Consider the following 27,532-nt stretch of genomic DNA (forward strand, 5'->3'; position numbering starts at 1 on the left):
CTGGTCGGCTTTTCCAACACGTGAGTTGGTCCGGAAAACTCTGGACGGAGCAGTCCCGGTTAGGTTTATTCAATCGCCGATTGGAAAGTTCTTTGGTCAGAAAACCCTCAGATCTCTGGTCGGAAAGCCCTTAGATCTCTAGTCGGAAAGCCCTTAGATCTCTGGTCGGAAAGCCCTTAGATCTCTGGTCGGGCCGTCTGGTCATTTTCAGCTTCGTTCTGGCTGTCATTTTCAATGTTTTTTTCTACCAATAGGAAATAAGTAACGTCCGACGGTTGGCAAATTTCCCCATAAAAGGAGCAGAAGCCAACCTCCCGTTTGTTAGTTGGGGGGTTCACGAAGTAAGGAAGGAACGTCCGACGGAAGACGCAAAACGCGGTTATGTGAAATCAGCTTTAAAGTGTTCCTTAACGTGCCAACTGTCAAATTTGGCTCCATGGAACTTTATACACAACTTCCAGTTTAATTCCTCAAATAAGCAACTGTTTGTAATTTTATAGCTTCAGGTCACTGGTGAACGGGTTTCGACAGTTATGACAGGTCACGTGACGTAATTGGCTCTATGAAGCTGTAAAAACTACTTACACAGTGTGGTTCCTCCAATAATCACGTACAGTTGGCATTTTATAATTTTCAAATAGTCTAAATTCCATTGCCTGAATTGTTGCTTTTGATATGCACTTATTAGCCTTTTTTTATCTAGAATCTTGGCATTTTCTCCAAAAATAAATTTCTGATAATTTTTCATCTTTAGACACAACACAACACGAAACTTGTGTCTAACCTATAATCAAATTGGCGTATATTGCTATAATGACATTGTGTAAACATGTTATTAATTTTGACTAGTTAGTTAACCTTGTGTCCTTCTATAAATCAGACTTAAATGTCGAGCCGATTGGAGAAGAAATAGTTTGACTTGCCTGACGAAGCTTATACAGGGTGTCCGGAAAATACGTGTACAACGTTTGACGACAGACTCCTGACGTCAAAATATGTCGATCTAAGCCGACTTAGTTATAACCAAAATTGTCTCGTTTAGCCGGTAGAGGGCGTCAAAAATTTGTAAAAATATTGGGTACAATTTCATTTCTTAAAGAGTATTGATAAGTGTATTCAGCAAGATGGCGGTCATTTTACACATTTGCTTAAGTAATGTTTTTGGTTTACTTAGTTTCTTACAATAAATAATTTCAACTTTATTATACCTACTTTGATGTATGCAGGTAATTGTAAATTTTTTTTTTCTGGCGAAACAGCTCATCCACCGGGAAATATTAAAGAGGTAAAATAGCTTCAAAATACTTCCGGTCACTCGACAAAAATATCTGGGTTGTCATAACGCCGTTCATATAAAAAATGAGGAGAAATGTTGACGTATTATATCACTTTTATAACACTTCCACTTATTTACAGCCGGTGACTATACTACTAGAAAACGTCATTTTATAGTATTAGTCTACATACTAAAATTCATTAAAATCCATTAGCAGGTTTTCACGTAATTTAGTAAAAAACCAATATTTTTACAAATTTTTGACGCCCTCTACCGGCTAAACGAGACAATTTTGGATATAACTAAGTCGGCTTAGATCGACATATTTTGACGTCAGGAGTCTGTCGTCAAACGTTGTACACGTATTTTCCGGACACCCTGTATATTATAAGATATTGTTAGCAATACATTTGTCAACAACGCAAAAAAAATCAATTTGGTATTTAGTGATAAAATCTGGTTTACCATCAGGTTAAAAGTACTCCTGTTGAGGAAGCAACGCCAATTGATGTTGAAGAATTCGAACCGATTTTAAGTGACGAAGATATTTTGGACGATAATGATCACTATCAAGAATCGGAATATGATTATACTGCGTATACAAATAACGACGATATTATTCGACAGTTTAATCCAGGTGAGTTTATTTCACTTTTTTATACTCGTATATTGTTGGCGGCGGATGACTGGAAGTAGACCCTAAGATATTTAATATAAAAAAATTCTTCTCTGGTTTAGAACATTAGTTGTATTTAAAAGTTCACTTGGAGACTATTTAACGTAAGTTTTGGAGATCTGCTCCTGGGAGATGATTAACTAATAGGGACCTGGGGAGGTAATGACTATTAACTCCCTAGACGAAAATCGATAAAAAAAAAAAAATTTCACACACACTGAGGCCGCTGTTTGGGCTCTTTCCTCAGGTCGCTTTCTGTGAAAGACGGTCCTGGGTTGTCATTAAGTTCTTAACACTCTTACGGAGTCCGACAGCGTTACCTTGATGTAAATTCCGGGTCACTCTGACTTCCCTGGGAATGCCAAAGCCGCTGATCTCGCCAAGCTGGGTTCAAAGACGGCCTTTATTGGCTCAGAACCGGCACTCGACCTGGCGCATGGTGAAGCAAAAAGAAGCATCAGAGTAGATGTAATAATAAGGAACACTCCGACCTATGGTTGAGAACTGCAGAGTTGGCTCCGAAAGCTCACGAAAAAACGCCAGAAAACACAACTACATCGCAATATCCACATCGAAAATTATTATTTCGCATCCCCGTTCACAATTAAAGAACTCAACGATGGCATAAATACGTTGAAAAACGGAAATGCCGCCTGAGTCAACAATATTTGCGTCGAACAAATCAAACATTTCGTGCCTGGCGACAAGAAGTTGGTTCCTACAAGTCTTCAACAATATCCGAGACCTCTTTAAGATACCTAAGCTATGGAGAAAATTAAAAGTGGTTGCCTTTCTAAAACCAGGGAAAGATCCCGACTCTTTCAACAGCTACCGACCAATTTCTCAGTTGTGTAACCTATTTAAACTCTATGAAAGACTGATACTAAACCGAATCAGCTGTATCGTCGATCCAAAAATCATACCCCACCAGGCTGGTTTCAGACCCGAGAAATCATGCGGCCAATTTTTAGCGCTCCAGAGGACATAGAAAAAAGATATGAAAACAAAGCAATTAACGGGTCTTGCCCTTGTCAACCTGACCGCTACCTACGACACCGAAAACCAACGAAGATTGCTGTCATAAGTATTTGACCCAACGGGGTATTCAGCAAAAGTCATTGCAGCAAAACTGCCAATTCTACGTTTCCGAAGGGAAAAACAGCCACTACGTGACGAAATGACATATGACGTAAACTTTGTCATTATTATACGTTAACTTAACAGCCGAATGTCACAGCAATGCTGACGTAAATTGGTTCATAATCAAACGTTGATGAGTTACCAATAACGACCACACAAAAAATACGGCAAAAGTAACGTCCTGTGACGTCCTCTAACATTTCACAGGGTTATACCTATAACGTTATAAGACGTATTAGAAGGTTCCTTCTTAATGTCATTTTCTGTTGATGATGTTCTCGTGCTTAAAGATCGCAATGGCTTCTCTAGTTAATCTAGGATAGTAACGCTGTGATCGATCCAAAACCTCCACCTCTTCAAAACCAATATCGTGTACTCTGGAAAGTGCATGTTCTGCCACCGCTGATTTCTCGGTCGATCAGTCGTTCGACTTGATTAATCGTTCTGCATGGGATCCTGTAAACTCCAGAAGCCGATAAAGGATCCCGTTTATCCTTGGCCGATCTGAGACTCTGTTGTATCTTGCGGGTTGGTTTAAAGACCTTCTTGACCTTGTGCTTTTCTAAAATCTTTTTAATCCTGTCCGTCTGTGTACGTATGGTAAGCAAGTCCAACCAATTTTCTCTTCAACATTCCCCGTTTGTTGTCTACGTAGTTCGATGTTTCTTGGGCGAGTGGCTCTGTTGAATTGTTGTCTACTGTATCCGTTCCATCCGAAAACCCTTTCCAGATGTTTAAGCTCCTTTTCTAACTCTGATGGTTCGCAAATCCTTCTTGCCCGCTCCGATAGGGTTTTGAACGCTCCTCTTTTTTGGCTAGGATGATGATTAGATCCGCTATTGAGATAACGATCCGTGTGTGTTGGTTTTCGATACACCGTGTGAGCCAGTGTTCCATTAGATTTCCTTGTCAGAAATTCCATTGGACCACGGCTTATAAGCCCGGATAACTTTCATATTTCAGTTCAACTCCATAACGTTTAATAAAGAAATGTTTTTTTTCTCATATACAAACTTACTTAAATACTTTTTAGGTGTAACCGAGTTACAAAAGTATCCAAGAAAGCAAAAATACACAGTTAAAGACGCAGGCATTGATATTCAGGAAAGTTTAAGAACATTGATCGGCATTACTGATGACTATTTAAAATCTAGCATCACCAAGTATGAAATAGAAGGTTTTAACCAACACAATACAGAAATTAAAGAAGAATTTGTACACTTATGTGAAAAGTTAACTGGAATTGTAAGTATTGTACGTTGATTTAATTAAATCTTTTGATCTAAAGTAGGTGATTTTTCAGATCGAAGATCCAGATAACTTTATAGATATCATGAAAGTATATAATGCTAGTTTGTCTTTAAATGATGCAACTTTAACTGCGGACACTAAAGAGCTAATCGCTCAAACGACGTTTATTATAGAAACCATAACAGATTGGCTTAAAATTGCTTTGAGCTATGATATGGCTAACTTCCAGGACCAACCCGCTTACAAAATACGTCATATTAAATGTGGTGTTCGGTAAGTTTTGCTTACTTATTTAATTTTTTCATGTTGTGCATTTTACGGTGGTTTATCTAGGTTAGCGGAGCTAGTAAGTTCTAGTGAACCATTCATTCAATACTTATGGAGCAAAAGTTATAACCTACACAAAGAACTGCTTGATTTATACCAACGCGACTTCATGGCGTTGTCTATCAAACTTATGATTCTCAAGTCTTTAGACGTTTACTTGTTGCATAAGTTTGCAGTTGAAAAATTTCTAATTGGGAATCCTTCTGTACAAAACGGTTTTTCGAACGGATTCACCAACGTATCTTTAAACAATTCCTCGGGTTATAAAACAATAGTTGAAGCTCTCCAAAAAAATCCTTTGGTCCGGGAAAAGTTTGCGCTGACTTCCATTTTAAAGAAGCTCAATTTGTTCGAGGTGCTTTGTAAAATGCATGGAATTCTTATTAAGTTGAGGAACTTGTCGCACGATATTTCCGCTGAAGAAATCAATCTTATAACTAAATCTTTGAATCAAATTTTGAATTATTGCCGGAGCGATCCGTTTGCAATGTCCCAACCGAAACGATTCTTGCCAGTTGCGGCTCAGTTTGAAATTTTACGCTCTGACACTAAAATGCTTTTAGTGCATTACTTCAATATGTTCAGTCTTTTGCAGTGTTTCGTTTTATTGCTTACTTGTCCCAGTACTTTGATTTTACCCGCAATCAAAACGCCAATCTTTGAAATTGTCTCGGTACTTTTGGATAGTCCTGAAGGTTTGCAGTATCTTTCCGAAAATTGCGAAACTATTAACGTTTTACTGAAGTGTTTGTTGCGAACCGATGAAGAAATTCAGTACAGTATGAACGACAGCATTGAAGTGCACTCTCACAATTTAGGACTTAAAATTGCTTATAAAATTCAGTGTTTGTATCACGTGGAACATTTGCTTGATATCGGTAAAAAGAACTTGTTTGACTGCGACGCTAATGAAGTGGTGGATCAACTGCACAACATGTTTTGTTTGACCTTTTCTTCAGTAGGAAAATTTGCGGTTGGGGAAGTGTTATGTATGGGAGATAACGTGAAATGTTTGCTCCAGTTTCTGGATGAGTGTGCAGAACCAAAGTTTAAACCCTCTCCAGGTATGGAGTATATTCTTGATTTGATTTACGTGGCTGTAGTAACTACATCAGAAGTGAAATTCTTGGAGAAATACTGGAGTAAAATTCGTGAGGTTGCTTTCCGGAATGTAGAACCCTCAATGGCTGCCAAGGCTAGTGATATCAAGTCCTACTTGGTACCTTTAGAGAGTGCACCGATCAATTACGATAACGTTACTCCTTTTTTGTCAATTATTGAGTCACACATTGAAACTGTCATTTCAAATCCTGGGCCTTTAATCACAAGCTTGCGCATTTTGAAGCATTTAGGTATTTCCGAGCATATAAAGACAAGCACAACCGCTAACCCTATTTACAACTACGTGGAGCTGAAGTACAAGCACGTGGTGCTGCAATTATTTTCACAAGATTCGGTTACAGTTTTTGTAAAACTACTGCAGAAGTTATGCAGTCATTTCGAACAGCCTGGAGTGCACAGTTCAATTTTTGTCTCAAACCAGGGTCTAATCTTAGTGAATATCATCCAACCTGTAGTGTTGTTACTGAAAAAAATGCTTGGCTACGTCATTCAGTGCAGAAATACTGAATTCAAAGATCTGACTGCTGTTCCAGTGCTTTTAAAGACATTCAATTTGTTGAATAGTTTTCCCGCTAATGCCAGCGCCAGCGCTTTGTCGCACAAATGTCGTGTGGCTATTATAGAAACTTTACTGGTTTACAGCCAACCTGTTTCCGAGGAAGTGCACGAAAAAGACTCTTTAAATAAAACTTTATGGTCACAAATGGTGGGAGAAGTCATTCGATTTGTCACTTTAGCTCCCTACACTTTCGTTTCTGGTTTGCTAATTTTGTCCGAACTTTTACCGCTACCCCTTCCAGTGCACACTAGAGACGATTTAACTAAAGACGAGGTGGCTTGGACTATCAACTTGAGAAAACTATGGTCCGCTCACTTGCATCCCCACAGCGCTATTCTGCAAGAAACTATTAATAAATTGTGCATTTCCACTCAACCGCAACTCTTAAACTTATTGCGCAGAATTTGCATCCAAATTTCCGACCTGGCGGCCAACTCGGCTTTGATGATCGCTCGTGGGTTTCTTGACACAGTTTTCCAGGCTTTAAGTGGTAACGAGCAAAAACCGTGTTCCAGTCACGTGGCTCGGTTGCTTAATTTCCTCGCTTGTCTAGTAACTCACAGCACTATCAAATGCGCCGTTCTCCATTTGATACAAACCAACTCTAATGTAACCGGTAAAAGTGAGGACAAGTACAGCAGTTTAATAGCCGCTTTTTCGAACATTTTAAAGCTAAACGACTTGAGTAACAGTCACATCCAAGCACAAGAGTGCATTTTAAGTATTGTGCAAAGCTTTTGTGATGCAGAGTTGAGTTTGTTGCAAACGAACCCCGTTCCAGACTCTGAAACCTATTTAGCTAACGCGTTGCCTATTAAGGAGCATCTAGTAACATTTATAGGGGTGATTCTCGATCATATCGGTTCGGAAAACTCTTTTGTTACTTACCTACCAGTGGTGCGTACATTGTTACTGCTTACTGAACACGACTATGGATTTTATCACTTGCGCGAGCAACTTTTAAAGCGGGACAAGCTTTTTATGACCATTTTGAAGCAGCTGGCAAATAAGTTTTCCAAAACTAGTCCTGAATGTTTGTCCACTTTAAATACACTGATCGAGTTTCTGCGGGTTAGCTTAACCACTGAAGAGAGCGATAGTAGTCTGCTTTACACACCGAGAAGTATCACTTTCACTGTTGATGAGGTGAAGCAGTTAGTAGGCTGGACGACTGAGAGCGAGGAGCAGAATAGTCAGCATCCGTTTATTTTACTGGAAAGCATGTTAAAGGTAAGTCATTTTCTACGGTGTTTTTGTAGTTGTGATTGCACGTTTTGTAAATTTTAGGATTGATGTATTTAGAAAAGTTTGATACTATGACTTATGAACAAATACGAATATTTGAGATCTTGGAAAGTATCGCGAACGAAAAATATTATTACATTTGCGTGTTAAGTCGCTTAACATGTCAAATCAGAAAATCTAATAGTTATTAGGTTAAGTTAGAGAAGGGTTTTTGACAAAAACGAACCCTCTTGGAGCTCCAAATTGCACGCTACGCAGTTGCTCTTTCTACCTAAAATATAAAAAAGGTTGCATTTTATTTAACATTTTTGAGATAATTGCAAAAAAAAATGCGATTTATTTAATAAGCGCCCTCTAGCAGTTAGTTAACTAAATTAAATTGTTATACAGGGTGTCCCGCGAGGTAAGGGACACAATTTCACTACATGTTCTTTAGGTGAATTCGAGTCGAAAATGTCCTATAAACACGGGTCCGCAAATGCTTCCTTGCCAAGATATGATTTTTTTCTAAATTTAATATTGTGTGGCGCGTTTATAAAATGGTGCACCTAATGAGTTGTTACATGCCAGTAGGAACACGATTGCCTTCGGGCCGCTTGAAACAGTGGAGAATGAAGTTTCTCGGTTTGTGAGCTCCGCAAGGTTGAGTGAAACAAACTGGTAACAATTCTACTCTCTTTATTCGGAACATAACCACATATCTTACATACGGGAAAACTTAAAACTCCGCACGGTGCAAGAAACTTAAGAAGTACCCCTTAACCATAAACTTCTGGACTTAACCTACGGTGCAGTCTATCCTAAAACTAACGCGGTAATGTTCGGCGGCCGTCTCACTTTGGTGAAAATTACCAATAGAGAGAAAAGGAGAGACGGGTTCCGACACTACGCCATACTTGGTTCGGGACGGTACCACGTTCGACTATACGCCAACATGACGGGGTATCCCTTCGACTCTACGCCAACAGAGGGGAAAGAGATAAGACGGACATGGAGCGTCATGCGCCTACATGACTGGAACGCCCGGCGACTCTACGCCACCAAGACACGGTACTTACGGTTACGGACGGACGGTACGAAGCGCTTTTCGGAGAGAGTCTTGCGAAGGCGGTGCGAGACTGCCTGCTTACTGCTGCGCCATTATAAATGACAGGAAGAATGGCCTCAGATAAGCGGGTCAAGCAAGACTACTGCTTTTTACCCTCCCATCGCTGTAGACTAAAAGGAAAGGTCCGGAAGAAGGATTCCGTTAACAGGCACTAGCGTTTCCCTTTCAGGAATTACCAGTGTTGCAACGGCGTTGCCTGTCCTGGGTGAGAGTGTCCCGGCTGACAACGGGACTCTTCTGCGCTCTTCTTGTCTTGAATTCTTCTTTCTTCGTCAGTTGGTCATCCTGGTGGAGGTCTTGGCATATTTTTCTTCTTCGTCGTGGCTGGATTAGTCATGGCTGTTACCTGAAACATAAAAACAGAAAAACATTAGTAAAAACTTACTCCAAAATAAAGTTAAAGTTATGATCGGGTGTTGTCAAATCCGGGTGTTGTCATAATCGGGTGTTCAGTGCTGTCATCTATCGTCCAGCAACTGATGTTGTAGTGGTGCGAAAAATGAAAGTGCGGCCCTGTATAAAGTTGTTCGATGCGGGATCAAAAAGGTGAAGTGCGGGGGAGTCGGTCGGTGTATGCCGAACAGACAAGTTGTGGTTTTTGGTGGCTAAGCTATTTTATTCAGATTACGAAAAAGTATGAAAACGGAAGTTAAATAAATGTATTAGTCTTGTTCACTATACACTTTCTTCAAAGAATCCCACATAACCCTCAGAGAGTTGCAATGTCTTGGCCGTTTATGGGGGGCTTCCATTTCTGGGTCATAGTCGATGACCTTCCTTATGAGTGGATTCTGGTGTTCCGCCATCCTTGTATTGGAGATCTCTGGTGATGGTGTCGTTTCTGACATACCACGGGGCGTCTATGGCTGATCTTATGTTTTCCACTGCTTGAAGGCGTTTCAAGTGGGTCTTTGCTGCATGTCCTCAGGCTGCTGAGGCGTATGTCAGGTGTGGTTGTATGATCGTCCTAATAAGAGTCAGCTTGGTCTTGATGCTGGTTTTGGCATCTCTACCGATGACTGGGTAGAGCTGAGCCCTGGCAAGCTTTGCTTTCGCCCGGGCTTTTTTGACTTGACACTTCCATGGTAGTGTCTTGTCTAGTTCTACGCCGAGGTATGTCACGTTGTTAATCCATGGAATATCTTCATCTTGGACTCGGAGGTTGGTTTCCGGTCTGAGTTTGGGCCGCTTGCTAAATAGTATAGCTTGGGTCTTGGCGGCGTTCAGTTGGATTTTCCATTTTGCGCACCATTTTTCTAATGTCTCCAGTTCGTCTTGGAGTATTCGTGTGAGTAGCCTGACGTTCCTGGATTTGGCCAGTAGCGCGGTGTCGTCTGCGTATAGCGCCAGGTTTTAACCTGCTGCGCGCGGTATGATGCTCGTGTAGATGTTGTACAGGAACAGTGAGAGGACTGCTCCCTGCGGTACCCCTGCTTGCATCTCCCTGTACGTCGAGCAGACTCCTTCAGTCTTCACTCTGAATTTTCGCGCAGTCAGGAAAGATCTCACTAATTTCACTTGGCTGATTGGGAATCCGGCATCCAGCATCTTGATAAGCAGTCCTTTGTGCCAAACGCGATCAAAGGCTTTTGATACATCCAGCAAGATTGCTCCGGTTGCTTCGTTGTGATTGAATCCACTTGCGATGAATTCTACCATTCGAATGATCTGTTGTTCTGTCGAGTGTCCTTGTCTGAATCCAAATTGCTCATCAGGAATAATGTGCAGTTCTTCTTCGGTTTCTTTGAGCCTCTTCAGGATGATTGCTTCCGCTAATTTCCTGCTTGGAAGTAAGCTGATTGGTCGGTAATTTTGGGGAAATAGGTGATCTTTTCCTGGTTTTGAAAACAAAATCACATCTGCCATTTTCCATCGGTCTGGAAAATGCCGCAATCGCAGTGATGCGTTGATGATGTTGGTCAGGGCTAGTGGTTGTCTTGGCAGTTTTCTCAGTGGAATATTTCCAATTTCATCACATCCTGGTGCCTTTCTGGGTTTGAGACTCCGTATGATGTCTCGAAGTTTTTCGGGCGAGGTATGCCGTATTGGTGTGTTGTCCGGCTGCCTGTTGATGTCTCTGGCTCTTCTCTCAACTTCGGTTTCCCAATCTTCAGCTTCGAGGTTTTCAGTGTCGCTTACTGCTGTGTGCTACGGGGCCACATTTATATGATTCTCAGGGCCCCCACTATAATGACGCGTCGGTAGTGGGGCCGCCGCCGCTTATCGCAGGAGCGCCGCAGTCCGCAGTTACGAATGTTACGATCGGATCGTCGCCCGAGGCTTACCCCCTCCACAATTTTGTTAAACGGTACATGGAAGCGAATTTACAACAAACAGTTTCAACCGCTTGGGGAAATATTAGTAACGAATCTAAAAACTTCGTTACAAGTGTTATTGTGCCGGAAACTAGAATAATTCCGAAATAATAATTTTATTTAACAAAAAAAGTGTCCACCTTCACATTGTAAGCATATTTAGCTTTTTTAATAATGTGTACGATACCTTTCGCATTTTTTCCCAACACGGTGGTTATTTTAGGTCGTCAGCGATATTATTAAATTCACGAAGCAGTTCAGCCCTGGTATGTGATTTCTCTACATACACTAAACTCTTCTTATGTGCTTAATATACTAGAGATAATAATTATTATAGCATTGTACTTTTTGGCACAATAACACTATTAAATTGAAAAAAATCATATCTTGGTAAGGAAGCATTCAATCATGTTGAAAGAACATTTTCGACTCAAATTTACCTAAACAGCACATAGTGAAATTTTGTCCCTTACCACGCGGGACACAAAAAAACAGGGAAACCAAAAAAGGGCAAGCTTCAGAAAGGGGGGAACAGAAAACAAGGTCAAATAAATTGACGACTGTTACTCGCTAAGCCGGAGACTAGTACACCTTTACTGGCAAGGGAGAAGAATTAGACAAGGCACAAGCTGTACTTGCTATAACTAACCTTTCTCTTGGGATAGTTATAAAGTAATAATTATTCCCAGAGAAAAGTAGGTAGGAATTGTAATAATAATTCTTTATTAACCATATTGACTTTTATTATACTCTCTACTTTATTTATACTCATTGGCATTCGCATTACGTTGACTGTTACTGGGTGTGCATCGTAACTAGTAAACATGGATGTTACACTATTAGCTAGCTTAGTAGTTTATTTATAATTTATGTTTTTTACTAGAGTGAAACAGAGGAAGACAGCAATTTTGAAACAATCTTGGAGGGTTTGACGTTGTTTTTAAAACAACTGCGCAGCTCAGAGGAGCCCAGTGTTTCAAAAGTACCAGAAGAAATAACATTGCCGGCACCACAACCTTTGCTAGTTCAGTATGCAAGTCGGATAGTATTCAGGTTAGTTTTCAACTCTTAAAAAGAAAAATTTGAACATTAATTTGGTTTGTGTAGTTCTTCAGATGCGTGCGACGAACGTCTGACCGACCGATATTGGCTAGTAACACCCGCTGAGGAGGGCGAGGGCGAATTGGAAACGGTTCCATGCGACTTATTTGAAATTTGCCGTCAGCTGCCTCCGGAATTCAATTTGATCAAAGAAGTAGAGAAGTTGTGTCGAATTTCTCGAACTGATCCACCCAATATTGATAAAGGGACTAAGCGCAATGAGGAACAAAGAACTAAAACTAGAAAACCTTTCAGTAAGTCTGGTGTTTTAATCTTCGGAATCGTCATCAGTCAAGAGTTTGATTGTGTTATTGCAGTTTTGCCATTTCTTTGCATAATAACTCAATTTGAATTTTTGTCACACCGGGTACTTTGACATATGAGGCATAATTGTTTATTTTATACAGTTACCCCTATGCGGCCTCGCGGTTTTCCCCGATCAGCACCTCAAAGGCCAGACTTGTTCAGATCGCGGCCACCCAACACGTCACGGCCACCATCATTGCATGTGGACGACTTTGTGGCTCTGGAAACGTGCGGAGCGCAACCTACCGGACCCACCGGTAAGTGATTCTCTTTTTATATTACTGTCATATTTATGTCGTATCCTGAGTGCCAGTGCTTTAAATATCGTTCATGAAATTTATCTTTTGTTGTGTTTTAAATAACAGAATAAAATAGGATACTTGTCTTTCTTGGCTTGCACTGCTCTATTTCCCGGTCAATATATCCGTTAGTTATTTTGAAGGAACCTCTTTACTGTCATAAACGCCAAGTTAAGAGCTGACAAATTGTGATATTTTCAATATTTATAGTACAGTTACACTGTTGTATTTAACGTCAAATATCTCGGTTATTTGTAATTCCTGTCATCCCTGTAGAAAGTTCGCACCAAATAAGAGTATTCTACCTTTAGAAAAAATGGTGATAAAGACAATTTTCCATCATAGTAAAAACTAATATTTTTGTGAAAAAATTTAAATATTAGAAACACTATTGAGTTTAGGTATAAGACATTATTAACAAAAAAGTTTAAAAAGTTCATAGAGATTCTAAAAATGTGTTAAATAATAGGGGGTTCTATTTAAAAAAACTAATATTTTATCTGCCACGCCTTTATGAACCACCCTATATATCCAAAAGTAATTTTAAACTATGCATCTCAATATTCTCTAAAACTTATATAGGTATTTAACAATTGTTTGTATTTCTCTCTAAACAAATGAGATAATGATGTTCACTCTGTACCGAGTGACCCAATAAGACTGTTCTTCGGCCAATCTCAGAAACCGAACGTCGTATGACTTTGGGGTTACAAAAATTACTGAGTAAATTGGACATGAAGAATCGTTTGAAAATATTTTCAAGTTCTTAAAATGACCACCAGAGGTGCCAACTGCCATCTTAAATTTAAAAATTGCATTTTCTATAAATTTTGCGTAACAAACTACTAAGTGTACTTGTTCACATTTTTAAAGAGATCCAGTTTATCTAGCATTTTAGTAAAACAAAAATTTCAGTTATTTCAAAAAGAAAGATGGTGGGGGGTGTTCAATTGTTTTTGTAATAGCCTGCTGTAACTTCTTAACGATTTGACTGATTTTAACAAATTTGGTATCGTTGAAAATAGCATTTCTTGGGCAATAAGAATCAACCAAAACATAGTTCATTTAGTTGAATTCTTTGCCGCCAGTGGGTTAGTTTTGACACCATGACAAATTCCAAAAAAAATTAAATGTATTGATATGACTTTTTCTGTATGAAAAAGTAGCCAAATAACTTCCAAATAGGCCAGTGAAAACCGTTTTTCAAAATCTTGTTTCTAAACTAAAACATTGGGAAAATCAGATGAATGGAAGTTTGAAGGACAATCATCGCGCTGTAAGTTTTCTAAAACTAAAAATCAATTTAGCTACAAGAGATGAATAAGATGTTAATCCACTTGTGAGACTAAATAAAATAGAAAAAAAAATAGAATTTATTTAGGCATTATAAAATAGCTATTTATGTAACCAGTTACGAAAAGATCGATTTTGTGTAACGAATGAATGTAGGGCGAGCGTAGCGAGGTCCTACAATTTGAATGAGTTACTAACTAGTTACGAAAAGTAAAACGTTTTGTCACTCTAATCTCTAAGTTTTGAAAAGTGTCACTTTATATGCCAAAATTAGAAAAAAATATTTATTATCATAACATTCATGTTGCTTCAAAAAAGGACTAAACGCATCCTGAACTTTATATAGAAGGCACTTTAATATTATTCTTACCTTTAATTTAAAAAGTAAGCCTAAAAACCCAAATAAGTATATTACACATATGTATATTACACATTTTTTTATTTTTCAACCATATTGCAAAAAATAAAGAAACACTTTACTCAAAATGCTAGATTTGAGGCATCAAATTTTACAAAAAATCTTTATAAATGGTTCGTAAATAAGTGGAATTTGGATAGAATAAACCTATTTGGGTTTTAGGCTTACTTTTTATATTAAATTAAGAATTTCGAGAGTAATATTAAAGTAATATCATGCGTTTCATCCCTTTCGAGAAACATGAATGTCCTGACGATATATATTTGTTTTAAATAAAGTTTAAATGAAGTCTATTTAGACTTATTTTCCCTTAATTCCTTCTTTAACACCTTATTCATTTCGTAGCTAAATTTTTAATAGTTTTAAGACATTTACCGCGCGATTATTGCCCTTCAAAGATCCATTAATCTGATTTTCGCAATATTTGAGGTTAGGAAGGAGATTTTAAAAAACGGTTTTTACTAGCCTATTTGGATGTTACTTGAGTCCTTTTTCATAAAGAAAAAGTCATATCATTCCGTTTGATTTTTTTGATTAATTTGGAATTTGGGTCATGGTATCAAAACTAGCCCCCTGGCGGAATAAGATTCAACTATATTAACTAGATTATGGTTGAAATACAAAAGTTATCCGGGCTTATAAGCCGTGGTCTAATGGAATTTCTTCCTGACGTTTACCGGAGTGGACCGTTTAACACACGAACGCAGGAGAATAACTGAAGCCATAGCGACAGAGCGTCAAAAAAAGAAGTTTGAAGCTCGGACACAACATAACCGGCAACCAGATTTAGTAGACGCACCACCTGAAGACAGACAACGTGGAACTATTGTCAATCTTACTCAAAAGGAACTGTCTGCTGATGAACAGAGGGTTTTGAGCAAGAGAGGAAATTTTGCGATAGTACCTGCAAAGCTGCCGGTAGAGGAAATCATTGCAAATGTGGAGAGTGGAATACGGTCGTTGCCAATACATACCGCAGAGCACATAAGAGCAGGAACGTCACGGATTCAAAGCAAAGCCCCCGAAAAGCAATTTCACTTTTGGAGAAAGCAAAACAGCTCTTAAAACACTCAATCAAGACAAAGAGATCCTCGTTTTACCTGCTGATAAAGGAAACGCAACAGTGATCATATCAACAACTAACTACGAATGGAAGATCGAAACCCTTCTGGATCCCATAACCTACAAGAAGTTGCCACGTGATCCAACTGGTCGAATACTTAGAACCATAAACCAACTTATTAAAGATTCCACGACTGTCGCTGCTGAAGATATCTCGAAACTCAAGACAAAGGCCCTTCCACCCAGACTTTATGGTTTTCCTAAAATACACAAGCCGTATGTACCTTTAAGACTCATTATTAGTGCCATAGGAGGCCCTACGTCTGAGATAGCAAAGTACCTTACAACACTCCTTCAACCAAAAATAGGAAAGACGGACAGCTTCATCAAAGACTCAGCACATTTTGTGGACAAATTGCATGCCTTAACTTTATCTCCAGGTGACGTTCTTGTGAGTTTTGATGTTGTTTCTTTATTCACTATGGTACCCAATAAAACGGCTATGGAGCAGATAGAACGAGATTTTCCACTGGACATCGCCAAATTGTTCAGACACTGCCTAACCACCACTTACTTCCAGTGGCAGGGTGGAATTCTTCGAACAGAATGATGGTGTAGCAATGGGCAGCCCTGTCAGTCCGGTAATAGCAAACTATTTTATGGAAACATTTAAACTAAATGCCCTAGACACCGCTCCAAAGAAACCAAAGGGCTGGTTTTGTGTAAGGTTGACGATACCTTTGTAGTTTGGAGCCACGGTGAAGACGAACTGCAGCAATTCTTGGTACATCTAAATTGTAATGGTGACAAGGAAACCTAATGGAACACTGGCTCACACGGTGTATCGAAAACCAACACACACGGATCGTTATCTCAATAATGGATCTAATCATCACTCTAGCCAAAAAAGAGGAGTGATCAAAACCCTATCAGAGCGGGCAAAAAGGATTTGCGAATCATCTGATTTAGAAAAGGAGCTTAAACATCTGGAAAGGGTTTTCGGATGGAACGGATACAGTAGACAACAATTCAACAGAGCCACTCGCCCAAGAAACATCGTACTACGAAGACAACAAACGGGGGATGTTGAAGAGAAAGTTGGTTGGACTTGCTTACCATACATACACAAGGTCACGGATAGGGTTGGAAAGATTTTAGAGAAGCACAAGGTCAAGACGGTCTTTAAACCAACCCGCACAATACAACAGAGTCTTAGATCGGCCGAGGACAAACGGGATCCTTTATCGGCTTCTGGAGTTTACAGGATCCCCTGCAGCTGTGGATCCGCATATATTGGAACAACTAAACGTAGTGTCAACACAAGAATAGCAGAGCACAAGAGAAGTTGCAGACTAGGACAGACCGACAAATCAGTGGTGGCAGGCAGAACATTCTAGAGGACATGATATTCGTTTTGAAGAGGTGGAGGTTCTGGATCGATCACAACGTTACTATCCTAGATTAACTAGAGAAGCCATTAAGATTTTTAGACCACTAGAGCACTTCGACCGTTACCTTGTCGCCTTTGATAATGTCGGCCACAGATGTGGACGAAACGTCAGGAAGAAATTCCATTGGACCACGGCTTATAAGCCCGGATAACTTTTGTATTTCAATATTATGGTAGGTCTGTTCGCAGAGAGAATCTCCAACTAGTAGTAAGAGAAATAGGTACATCCATTGGTCAAAAGTCAAAATACGTCAAAGTCACGTGAGCATTCAACCAATAAAACTTGACATTTACTGTTTCTGAGTTGGAAATAAGTCAGGGATTGCTTCTGCGAACAGACCTATCTACTTCTTGTACAGGGTGTCCCATTTTCGACACTTTTGTAGAGTATCTCATTTATTTTTAAACTAACGAGGTTGCGGTTTTCGCGACAGTGTGTTACTTTTTTGTGAAAATAAACATGGCATCGGCAGAATTGTCATAATCCATTTCGTTGGTAAGATGCAGGGGAAAATTGAAAAATATCACTTTTGAGGTACCCCCGATATCTTTAAACTTTTTGCAGAGGTGAAAACGGATTCTTATGGATATTTTTCCGTAGAATCCAGTGACGTAGTTTGTTTTTCGTTGAAATCTTTCTTTCTGAAATTAAGTTCTGACCTTGTAAAAATAGTTATATACAATTATATATTTTTGAAAAGCCCACAATAAGCCGAATAAAAAAAAAATATTATACAGGGTGTTCCATTTAAAAAAAACATATGTTTATGTCATATGTAATTAAAAAACGAAAGATTTCAGCAAAAAACAAACTACGTCACTGGATTGTACAGAAAAATATCTATAAGAATCCGTTTTCACCTCTTCAAAAAGTGATGACAATTCTGCTGACGCCATGTTAAATTTCACAAAAAAGTAACAGACTGTATCTCTAAAAATAAGTGAGATATCCTACCAAAGTGTCGAAAATGGGACACTCTGTACAGCGCCATGTCCGGGAATCGAGTATTTCATGGTTAAACTATAGATTAGCGGGTACCTAATGCCAAGTGTGCTCGGTGAAGAACACAGGGTGGTTCAGTAAAAAGCGTATGCTACGCGCAAACACCCTGTAAACTATCGTGAGGTCTGCATTATTTCTAAGAATATTCAAAACGCAAAGAGATATGTAAGAATTGCGATTTTGGGGGATTTTGACGGTTATGCACACCAGTATTATTAGCATAACGAAGGTGTATCTGCTGCTTCTGGTTAACAAAGTTCTAAGTGCACGCAGATACTACTATGTGAAATCAAAATAGTGAATATTGACGAAAGTTAGAACTCTACGATGACTAGATGGCGCAAAATGTTATCAAATTTCACAGAAAACCTTGTTTTGCTAAAATCCAGATTGTAGTTAAAACCTTGTTATTCTTAGTGGACGATTTGTTGGATACCACCCTTTCGTATATTGCATTTGCTTTTCTACTATAAATTATAAAAAAGCCCTATTATTAGTAATATCTATAATAAACATCCTGGAGGCGAACTCCCTAACGATGTATGAAATAGAAAACGCATAGAAATAGACAAGAAAGAAAATTTCTTTCTATTAACTGTTGGTACTCTCTAAGCTATTTTCTATCACATTCGGCTGACACCGTCAACAGAAAACGGGAACTTATCGGTCCTAAAAACATTGACTAATTTCTAGTAATAAATCTAGGGCTTTTACTTGTTTCGTCGTATTCAGGGTTAATGACAAGTATCAATGACAATAATTTGAATAATTCTACGTTTTTTACTTTCTTTTTCAGTAATTAATCATATTTTTAAGTTTACATTCTAAAATAATTCGTTTTGTTGCCATTTTTGTTGTTGGTTTTATTTATTGTAGTTCTGTCTCTTCAGTTTCTTATTTTCTTGTTGGACCATTAATATTTTTCAGTTGCTTGTAAACAATTTTTATACATTTTGTGAAGAATGTAGGATGGGACTTTAGGATGTGTTGATGGAACCCATATAGCCATAACACAACCATTCCATCATGAACAGCTTACACCTCAAAAACAATAACTAATAGATGCAAGGTCCCCAACCCAACCTTATTGACACAATGTTGACACTGACGGGCATAAAAGTTAAAAAACAAAACATTTGAATTTTAGAAGACGACGGAAAAGAAAGATTGGTAAATATAAAATGTCATAGCCGCAAGAGAGAAAAAATCATAGCAAGACCTCATTTGGTTTTTCTATTTTACACAACCCGAATAGCTACGTTGAGTGCCGATCTTCACCAATAGAGAAGGGTTTTCTATGATAGCAAAGAAATTTCCTTGCTATTCGTTAGAGAGTTCGCCTTCTGTACACTTGTCACGTTTAAATTGTAAAGCCCTTTTGGTCTAACAAGTTAAACGAGACGTGCGTTTATTACTTTAATAAACGCCTTTACCGAGATCTTGTTTCAGAGGTAGAATCAAACCACTTGGTAGAAAAATATAATTTAATAACTAAATAACAGTTAAAACTAATTGACAAAATGGTTGGTTTATCAACTTAGTGAATCGGAATAGAACCTTCAAACAATTCCCAAAAGTAACACTTTAAACAATACCTTTTACATTCACAAAATATTACAATAATAAATCCATACTTACATTTGTTAAACAATGATGAGAGCAGCTTTCTGGAGGGTTTGGCACTCGCGATTTATTATAATTTAAGAAATGCTTTACTATTTAATTAATTTACGAACCCGGTGCGGGTTGCGGAATTCGGGACGACTATATCATGGTCGTATGAGGCAGAGTCTTTGACCGTCTCCCTTACCAACGCATATGGAGCTTAATTTATACCCGATCGATTGGCAGACGGATCCCGCTTCCACTTTTCTGGATAGCAGTAGCGGTGATTTGTCATCGCTAAAAAATAGCGATGATGCACTATGTGCATTCTGACTGTAACTTTGCCTCGCGAATTTTTTTTATTTTGCCATCTCCAAATATCTGCTTTAATTTAATGAATTTATACTTTTAAATACCGGGTGACAATAAAAAAATGACAACCAAATTGTCACGAATGTGGCATGAAGGTCTGTTAAGTTTGAAAGTGCTTGATATTTTTATTCGATTCTTCGTTAAAAATACTACATACTTTTAAGCTTCTTTATTAAGATGTCAAACCAGAGAGAAAAAATGTTGGGGTTACATAAGTTGGAATAGCGTCCGATCGATATTGCGCGAACGCTCGGCATCGACAATTCTAACGTCCGACGAACCATCAAGCGGCCATCGCTCGGCCATACTGGTCGCTGTTCAGGAAGTGCCAGAAAGCGCACCGTTAGAACCGCTAAGAACCGAGAGCTCGTCCGAGAACGAGTCAGGCGAAATCCGAAGGTCTCCATGGGAAAAATCGCTCGTGAGACTGGTATTAATCGGGAATCAATCGGCTCCTTCGTCGCCACGCTCCCCTTCAGTGGGACAAAATCCTCTTCTCAGATGAGAAGCTGTTCACCGTTGAACAAGCCCACAATCACCAGAACGATAAGAACTGGTGTGTGGAGGCCCCGGGCACTTCGGCCATCGTCGAACATCGCCAAAATCCCGCGGCTGTTATGGTTTGGGCCAAAATTTGCGCCAGCGGCAAGACTACCCTCGTTTTCGTGGAACAGGGGATCAAAATCAACCAGGACGTCTACCGCTGTGACATCCTTGATAACGTTGTACTTACGGGGGCTCAGCAGCACTTTGGCAATGCAGATTGGACGTTCCAACAGGACTCCGCTCCGGCCCACAAAGCAAAAGCGACTCAGGACTGGTGCCGAATCAATTTTCCGGATTTCATTTCGTCGAAGGAATGGCCACCCTACTCGTCAGATCTAAATCCGATGGACTACAGTGTGTGGTCTATTTTGGAGACCAGGACCTGTGCTACACGTCACAAAACTTTGGAGTCGCTGCGCCGTGAATGGGAAAGAAAATTCCAAATACTCCTAAAGTTGTACAAAAAGATTGCAGGAGCTTCTAAAACATTATAGATACTCCAAAAGCTTTTAAAAGAGTGCCTAGAAGCTTCCAAATGCTACTGAAGCAGCATACGGAAAGTGGAGCTTACCAAAAGATTTTGGAAGAGTCTAAAGCTTCCATATGATATTAGAGCAGTTTAAAAGCTTCACTTCTAGAATGGTCTAGGATTTCCAATTGCCCCTAAAGCATTCCAGAACCTTCAATATTCTCTTTAAACTGTCCTAAAAACCTTCCAAATGCTCCTGAAACAGCTTAGAAGCTTCCAAAAGCTTTTAGAACAGTCTAAAAGCTTGTTACTGTTGCAAACTGTGGTATCGCCAACAAAGTGAGTTTTGCGCAGAAGAAAATTTTCGATAAAGCGTTTGATACTCTGTCGAGACGCGCAAGGAGGCCACTTTGAAACCGACTGAGTATGTTAGTCAAAATAGTTGTTAATAGTTCTTTGCCGATGAATTTGAGTTTTGTTGCAAATTAAACATTTTATGGAGTTTTTGCTAGAGGTCATTTTTTTATTGTCACCCTCTAATAAGTCCATCTTTTAAATTAATGGATTTTCCATTCGTGACAATATTATAACACTTTTTAATTATTTACAGGTTACAATAAGTTGAGTAGAGAAATTTTAGCTTCTACCAGAATGGCTAGAGGTTCACGAGGTCGAGCTTTCGTTACATCTGAACGAAGTATGCAATACAACAGACAACTGTAAGTTTCTTTGTAATCACAGTTTAATAAATAAACCATTCAATTTTACAGCTTTTGGTGGGGAGCTCCGCTCGGTAGAGGTCCATACTTTTAAATGTTAATTCATTAATCTTAAGAAGTTTTAAATAAAAGACACTGAAGTACGTAACAGGTATTTATTTTTTACATTTCTAATCAGTCACCTTTCCACATCACTACTAGAGTAAACAAAGATAAACAACCTATAAAAATCATTCCAAAAATACCACTGAATAGTAATAAACATGAAGGAGGTGTCCATTTTATAAACATCGTAATGTCCACAGGTAATATAGGAACAATCATTAAAATGAAAAATAAGTAAGCTAAAGTAAAACACCCTAAAAACAACTGTACAGTTCCTAAGTGTCTATCAGAGAGCATCATTTTAATCTTCAGTGTTACGGTATTCTTCTTCAAATCGTTTAAAGTCTTCCTCAGTAAATGCAGTACCGGACTTTTTAGATTTTTTCTTTTTGGTTTTAATTGGACGTCTGGAAACAGCCCTTTGGATGATCTACAATAAAACCAATAACATTTTGCATTTAATGACTAATTTTTCCAAATTACATTATTTGTGGAACGTTGATCCAAAGTGATTTTGCTGTGTTTTTTGATCAATTCCAATTTTTTCAAGTTTTCTTCTAGAATGTCTTTTTCCAAATTCAATTCTCGCTTGGCATCGTTCACAGTGTATCTGTTTGGAAGTGTGTTGCGGTCAACTGAAAGTATGGTGTGGATTTAACCTTTAAACGATTATTTTGCATAAAATACTTACTATTTACAGCTGTTTTGGCTATTTTATACTTTTCTGGAAATAGGCTGGAGCTTTGTGATTTCGGTTTCCTTTTTTTGCCTAAATAAAAACAATTTCTAAATTATTGGTTAATTGATTAATTAATTATTGGTGAAATCGTTTAAATGTAGATCACACATATTCGTTAAAAAAGGCAAAACGACGGTAGACACCAATCTGTCTCGTTTACTTTAGCTGATTGGGTGTCTGTATAAATTTGTTTTGTGTTTTTTACATGTAAATATAATTACAGGAGTGTTTTATACGGAACCGTGTCTGGAATCATAATTTGCGATAACTCTCTAGAGTAACACCAGATAACTTGGCAAAGTTAACTGAAAATTGATAAACAATAAAAAACACATTACAACCTGAGTTGCTGATAAGTTGTTTGGCTTAAAAGCTTAACTTAATTTTAATATCATACAATCTCAGTAATTTTGATATTTGATGGCAATATTGGATCAATCGAAAGCGCATTTACAAGGATTAGAACAACCAATTACAACATTTTACTTGTTTACAGAGTGATCAGATAAATTTTACATAATCGATATATCTGTTGATCTGTCTGTGCAGGGTGAGTCAACCGCAAAGTTTGTTATCTTATTTGTATTGGTTTTGGAGAATGTTAAGATAGATAGTTTACAATTATTTTTCATTGTTTAGAGTGGTTCAAAGAACGTGATAAATACAGGGTGGACCTTAAGTAATGCTACATAGAACACTACATTCCTGACATTTTTATTTAGCTCAAAGTTGACATTAAAAAAATACAGGGTGTTGAACGTTTATTTTTTATTTATTATCATATTTTCGCAGTCATTTGATGTGAATTAATAAAAATCGATGTAATAAGATTTTGCCAGGCGGAAAATATGTGTGGTACTCACGTATGTAATCATGCCCTAAAAACTAAAAAAACCCTAAAAAGTCCGGCGAGTAGGCCTTGAGGCCCTTTTCGCCGTTTCCCCTCAAACCCCAAAAAGGCCCCAAGAAAGCGCCTCCTGATAGACGATTAACGATGACAGACTCCTAATAGATGATATGATGTTTCCTCCGCCGTTCCACATTGTGAACAAACAGGGCTAACACCAATTCCTAGTAGATGCAAATGTCTGTTTAGGCCACAGTGACCTGTCAGAACCGCAACCAGTGTTTTTAAGACCCAGCGACTCCTTGACATCAACCATTTGGATTTTGCCTTGGCGTCGTTTGGGATTCCAATCAATTCCTTGGCTTGTCTGCACCCTTCCGCATTTCTCCACGTCTCTGTGGTACTTTCAAGCGCCCAGTCACTTAGTGCGCTTGCTACCTGTCTGTTGCTTAATCCCATGTGAGGTTCGGCTGTTATTGGACTCTCAGAAGACTCGAACCGGGTCAGTGCATCGGCCCGCTCGTTTTCCGCAATGTGCCGGAATCCACACTAGGTTTTCCTGCTTCTGCTCTGCCATTTTGTTCCAGGGCATCCCAGCATTCCTGAATCAGTCTGTTGCCTTTAGGAAAGCCTGACTGTCGGAGTAGATTTTCGATCACTTCCTCTCGTTCTTCTGTAACTTCCTTGCTTGTGTCGACCTCAAGGATTGCAAACGATTCCGCCTGAAAGATGGTCGTCCACCCCCCCAGCAAAAAATATGCCTCCTTGTTGGTATCTTGTCGGTAGACTCCCGCCCCGGACCATCCCGTATTGGGAGACTTTGAGCCGTCGGTGTACCAGCTTTGCACCCCTTTTCGAGAAGTCACTGACCTACTATCCTAAGTTTCCCTGGTTGCAATTTCGTCTTACGTCAGGTGCGACCATCTTTGGCCCCCAGGATTGGAATATCCCGATGCATGGCGGCCGCTATACTTGTATGTCCTTAACGCAGGTAGATTGTCACGCCTTGTAGAGCCGCATTCCATCTTCTGCAGCGCCGCAGCGGCCGTCCTGCGTATCCACAGAAGTAACTCAGGAAGGCCCAGAAGAACGTTTAATGCAAGACTCGGTGTTCTCATTGCGCCGGTTATTGCCAGACAGCCTAGTCTTTGCAAACCCGTCAGTTTCCGTGATACAAAGACCTTCTCCACCGCCGGCCACCATACCAAGGAACCATAACAGATCGTCGGTCTTATAACGGCCGTGTATAACCACCTCATAACGTGTGGTTTTAAGCCCCAGTTTTTCCCCAGAGCCCGGCGCAAATGCCACATAGTGACAGTGGCCTTTTGTATAACTTTGTCTATGTGAGGTTTCCACGTGAGTTTACTGTCTAACGTTACGCCCAAGTACTTAACCTCTCCCACAATATGAAATGATCACATAAATGTTCTGCTAGGCAGGTTAAACTCAATTTGCTATGGAATTCGAATCGTCTCCAGGTATCTGAACCTGGCAGCCCTTAGAATATTGTACTTTGCTAACTTTGAATCAATTATGAAGTGTGCAATTATGTTTTGGGGTAGAAATACTTCAATACAGCATGTATTTGTAATTAAAAAAATAGCAATTAGATTAATGTTCAAAATGAAATACAGAAATTCATGTAGATCCATATTTAATAATGACAGTTTATGCAATTTATTTATATGAGTGTCTCATCCTTCTTGAAAAGAACCGAAATCTATTTAACATCGTAAAAAATGTACTAATTGAATGAGAACCCTACACCATAGATGATTATTTCTGTAGAGGAAGAACTGTTAAATAAATTTTGCTTATTCTCTGAAATCTGTATTTAGGAAGAAATTGCTGAAAATGTATAAAAGTATCTTTAAGTACTGCATAGCTCATAGTTTACCATGAAGCTATTTCTTTTGTATTAGTTGATAATGTACATTGTACTATATCCTAATCACCTTGCTAATCACAATTTGAAATAAAGACTGTTATTATTATTATTAATAAATGATTTACATTATAAAGTTCTATTCATAATTTAATAAATGCACTGAAAGGTATACTGAAGTGTTTTTAAGAAAAAATCTTGATTTTAGTTGTAGAAAGATTTAGGAGTTATAAAAATGTTATAACTACTAAATTCAAAAAAATCAGACTTACGAGCTTTTGATAGTAAGACGACAGTATGATAGTAAGTGCATACCTGATAATTTTGCCTAAATTGCAACACTGCTTGTAGTTTGTGATTGGTCAAGAAAAAGCAGCAAGCTGAAATCTGCTTTTTTGGCATACACTGTGCCAAAACAAAAACTATGAGGAATTACACAATAAGTTGTGTTTACAGCTCTATGCAGCCAAGTTGTCACATGACAGTTGTCTTAACTGTCGGAACCCGTTCACCAGTAAAAGTGTCATAACTGTCAAATGTAACGTCTTAAACGTTACTACTGCCAAATCTAAATCTACAAAGTGACAAATAATAAATTGCGGCGTGATTTATCAAAGAAGCGCGACTAATTGACATTTTACAGTTTTACGGCACCATTTAATGACTCTTGACAGCTGTCAGGTGACTATAATCCTGTCATTAAACGTCATAGCTAGTTCAGTTCGTCAAAATGGATCACCTTTATGATGTTACCAAAATGACTGAATCAAGAGTAACGTTGATTTGAATGTAATATTGACGCTTTTCCACGTAACCAAAGTGATAAAAAATTATTAAGAGTCAATTTTGCTTATTGTTAGATTCGATTTAAATGCTAATTTCTGTTGAGTTGCTTGATTTTTGCCAGCAAAAATCGACTTTATTGACATATTTTTTTCGGGGGTAATATCCCTAGTGCATTTAATTTTTCGGGAAAAATTAGATGCAGGAGGGATATTTGGTAAGATTATTTCCTGAGTTAAATAAACATTTTATTTTAATTAAAACAATAAGAACAATAATTAATAAGAACAATAACTTTCAAGCTAGAAAGGGTAACACTATTCTTTATGTTGTTGTGAGTAGTGTGCAATTTTTTTCGAATTTTTTTCTGGAAAAACTGCTGACAGCTAAGTTGACAGTTGTTGACAAGTGATTTTTCCACTTAAAATTTACATTTGTTATACTAATTCTTGATAGCAATTGGTCAAAATTGTTAGGAAGGAAATAATCATAGTAAAAATTGCTACAAATGCTAAAGAAATGGTGTCATTAAGATTGAATATCAGGCAACACTAGTTTAAGAAGCCAATTCCATCAAGTTTTCGGTTTTCAAGCAAAGTTTCATTCTTATCTAGTACATGTAGATTTAGCATACAGTTGAAGTGTTTTGCTCAGTTGTTTGATAATGAAACCAAACTGTTTAGTATAGTTTGTATTCATTTTTTTTGTAAATAATTAACTGGTTACTGTTTATTATAAACCAAATTTATTATGAAGTAAAAAACCTAAAAGCATCCTTTATGCCACAACAGTTTGGTTGAGAGGAAAATGAATTACAAGCATTTTGGATGTTTGTGGCAGGTCAGTTGCACTCCTGTTCATAAAGAAAGATAAAATGTGCAGGTACTTATACTATATCAGAATATACTAGTCTTAATAGCTAAAACCTATCTGTGCCTACCTTTCTGTTGACTAAAGTCTGGATCAACTATTTCCAAAGCTTTCCTTACTATTGCGGCACTCATAACTTGAAGTTTTGTTGAAAGTTTGCCCCTAGCTTTTGTGTGGTTTTATATGCAACTATACATAATACTTCTATTTTCTATTTAACCAAGAATATTCTCTATTATCTGAGATCTTAGATAATAAAGTAAAATAACAAAATAATAGCCTCACTCAAGTAAACAGAAAAAAAAATCAAATTTATGAACACACAAATATGTTGATCTTTAAGGTTATGATGACGAAAATGAAAATGATTCGTCTCTTTATAATTAAAGAGACAGTATAGCCTCATATACCAAGTACATGAGATTATATACCGTTAGTTTTTTTTTATTAATGACTTTACAAACACCTGCGAAAGTAATTACATGTAAAGTATTGTTACGGTTTTCCCGTGGGTTTACACAAAGTCAATTTAACTCAACAATTAATAAATTTATATACACTTCAAATCACTCCGTACAATAATTAATTCAGCTACTAAAAACACTAGTACAATTCCACAATTTGAACTTTACCGCGTT

At 38.2% G+C, this 27,532-nt stretch overlaps 2 protein-coding genes and 1 long non-coding RNA gene across 3 annotated transcripts in view; 1 reads left to right on the forward strand and 2 right to left on the reverse strand.

Moving 5' to 3' along the window:
- The window catches only part of vir (VIR_N domain-containing protein), a 32,187-nt gene extending 10,377 nt beyond the window's left edge, over positions 1-21,810 (forward strand). Inside the window, exons 6-14 of the mRNA XM_081976645.1 lie at positions 1,748-1,913; positions 4,126-4,337; positions 4,396-4,616; positions 4,677-7,581; positions 11,903-12,072; positions 12,127-12,374; positions 12,528-12,683; positions 21,554-21,662; positions 21,714-21,810. Of these exons, the coding sequence (XP_081832771.1) occupies positions 1,748-1,913; positions 4,126-4,337; positions 4,396-4,616; positions 4,677-7,581; positions 11,903-12,072; positions 12,127-12,374; positions 12,528-12,683; positions 21,554-21,662; positions 21,714-21,756 (4,230 nt within the window). The 3' untranslated portion in view covers positions 21,757-21,810. The remainder of the gene's footprint in view (positions 1-1,747; positions 1,914-4,125; positions 4,338-4,395; positions 4,617-4,676; positions 7,582-11,902; positions 12,073-12,126; positions 12,375-12,527; positions 12,684-21,553; positions 21,663-21,713) is intronic.
- LOC145727172 (uncharacterized) lies at positions 8,805-20,801 on the reverse strand. Its single transcript, XR_014177795.1, has 3 exons — positions 20,662-20,801; positions 19,590-20,631; positions 8,805-9,050 (listed from the first exon to the last, which is right to left on the reverse strand). It is a non-coding gene; the product is annotated as an uncharacterized LOC145727172 (long non-coding RNA).
- On the reverse strand, positions 21,804-27,299 carry LOC145727170 (uncharacterized). The gene is made up of 4 exons (XM_081976648.1): positions 26,965-27,299; positions 22,459-22,536; positions 22,251-22,402; positions 21,804-22,197 (listed from the first exon to the last, which is right to left on the reverse strand). Exons 1-4 carry the CDS (start codon positions 27,026-27,028, stop codon positions 22,069-22,071), a joined length of 423 nt encoding a protein of 140 aa, XP_081832774.1. The 5' UTR covers positions 27,029-27,299; the 3' UTR covers positions 21,804-22,068.
- Positions 27,300-27,532: the final 233 nt, after the last annotated feature.

Source organism: Ips typographus, linkage group LG3 (genome assembly GCF_016097725.1).
Source record: "Ips typographus isolate SLU linkage group LG3, UJ_Ityp_2.0, whole genome shotgun sequence".
NCBI classification, from domain to species: domain Eukaryota; kingdom Metazoa; phylum Arthropoda; class Insecta; order Coleoptera; family Curculionidae; genus Ips; species Ips typographus.

Bases quoted from the DNA above. Each gene is read 5' to 3' on its own strand.
- LOC145727170 (XM_081976648.1), bottom strand. From the start codon at position 27,028: ATGAGTGCCGCAATAGTAAGGAAAGCTTTGGAAATAGTTGATCCAGAC. The intron at 22,537-26,964 runs GTAGGCACAGAT...GTTTTTATTTAG, and splicing joins AGACTTTAGTCAACAGAAAG to GCAAAAAAAGGAAACCGAAA. The intron at 22,198-22,250 runs GTAATTTGGAAA...GTTTTATTGTAG, and splicing joins ATCAACGTTCCACAAATAAT to ATCATCCAAAGGGCTGTTTC.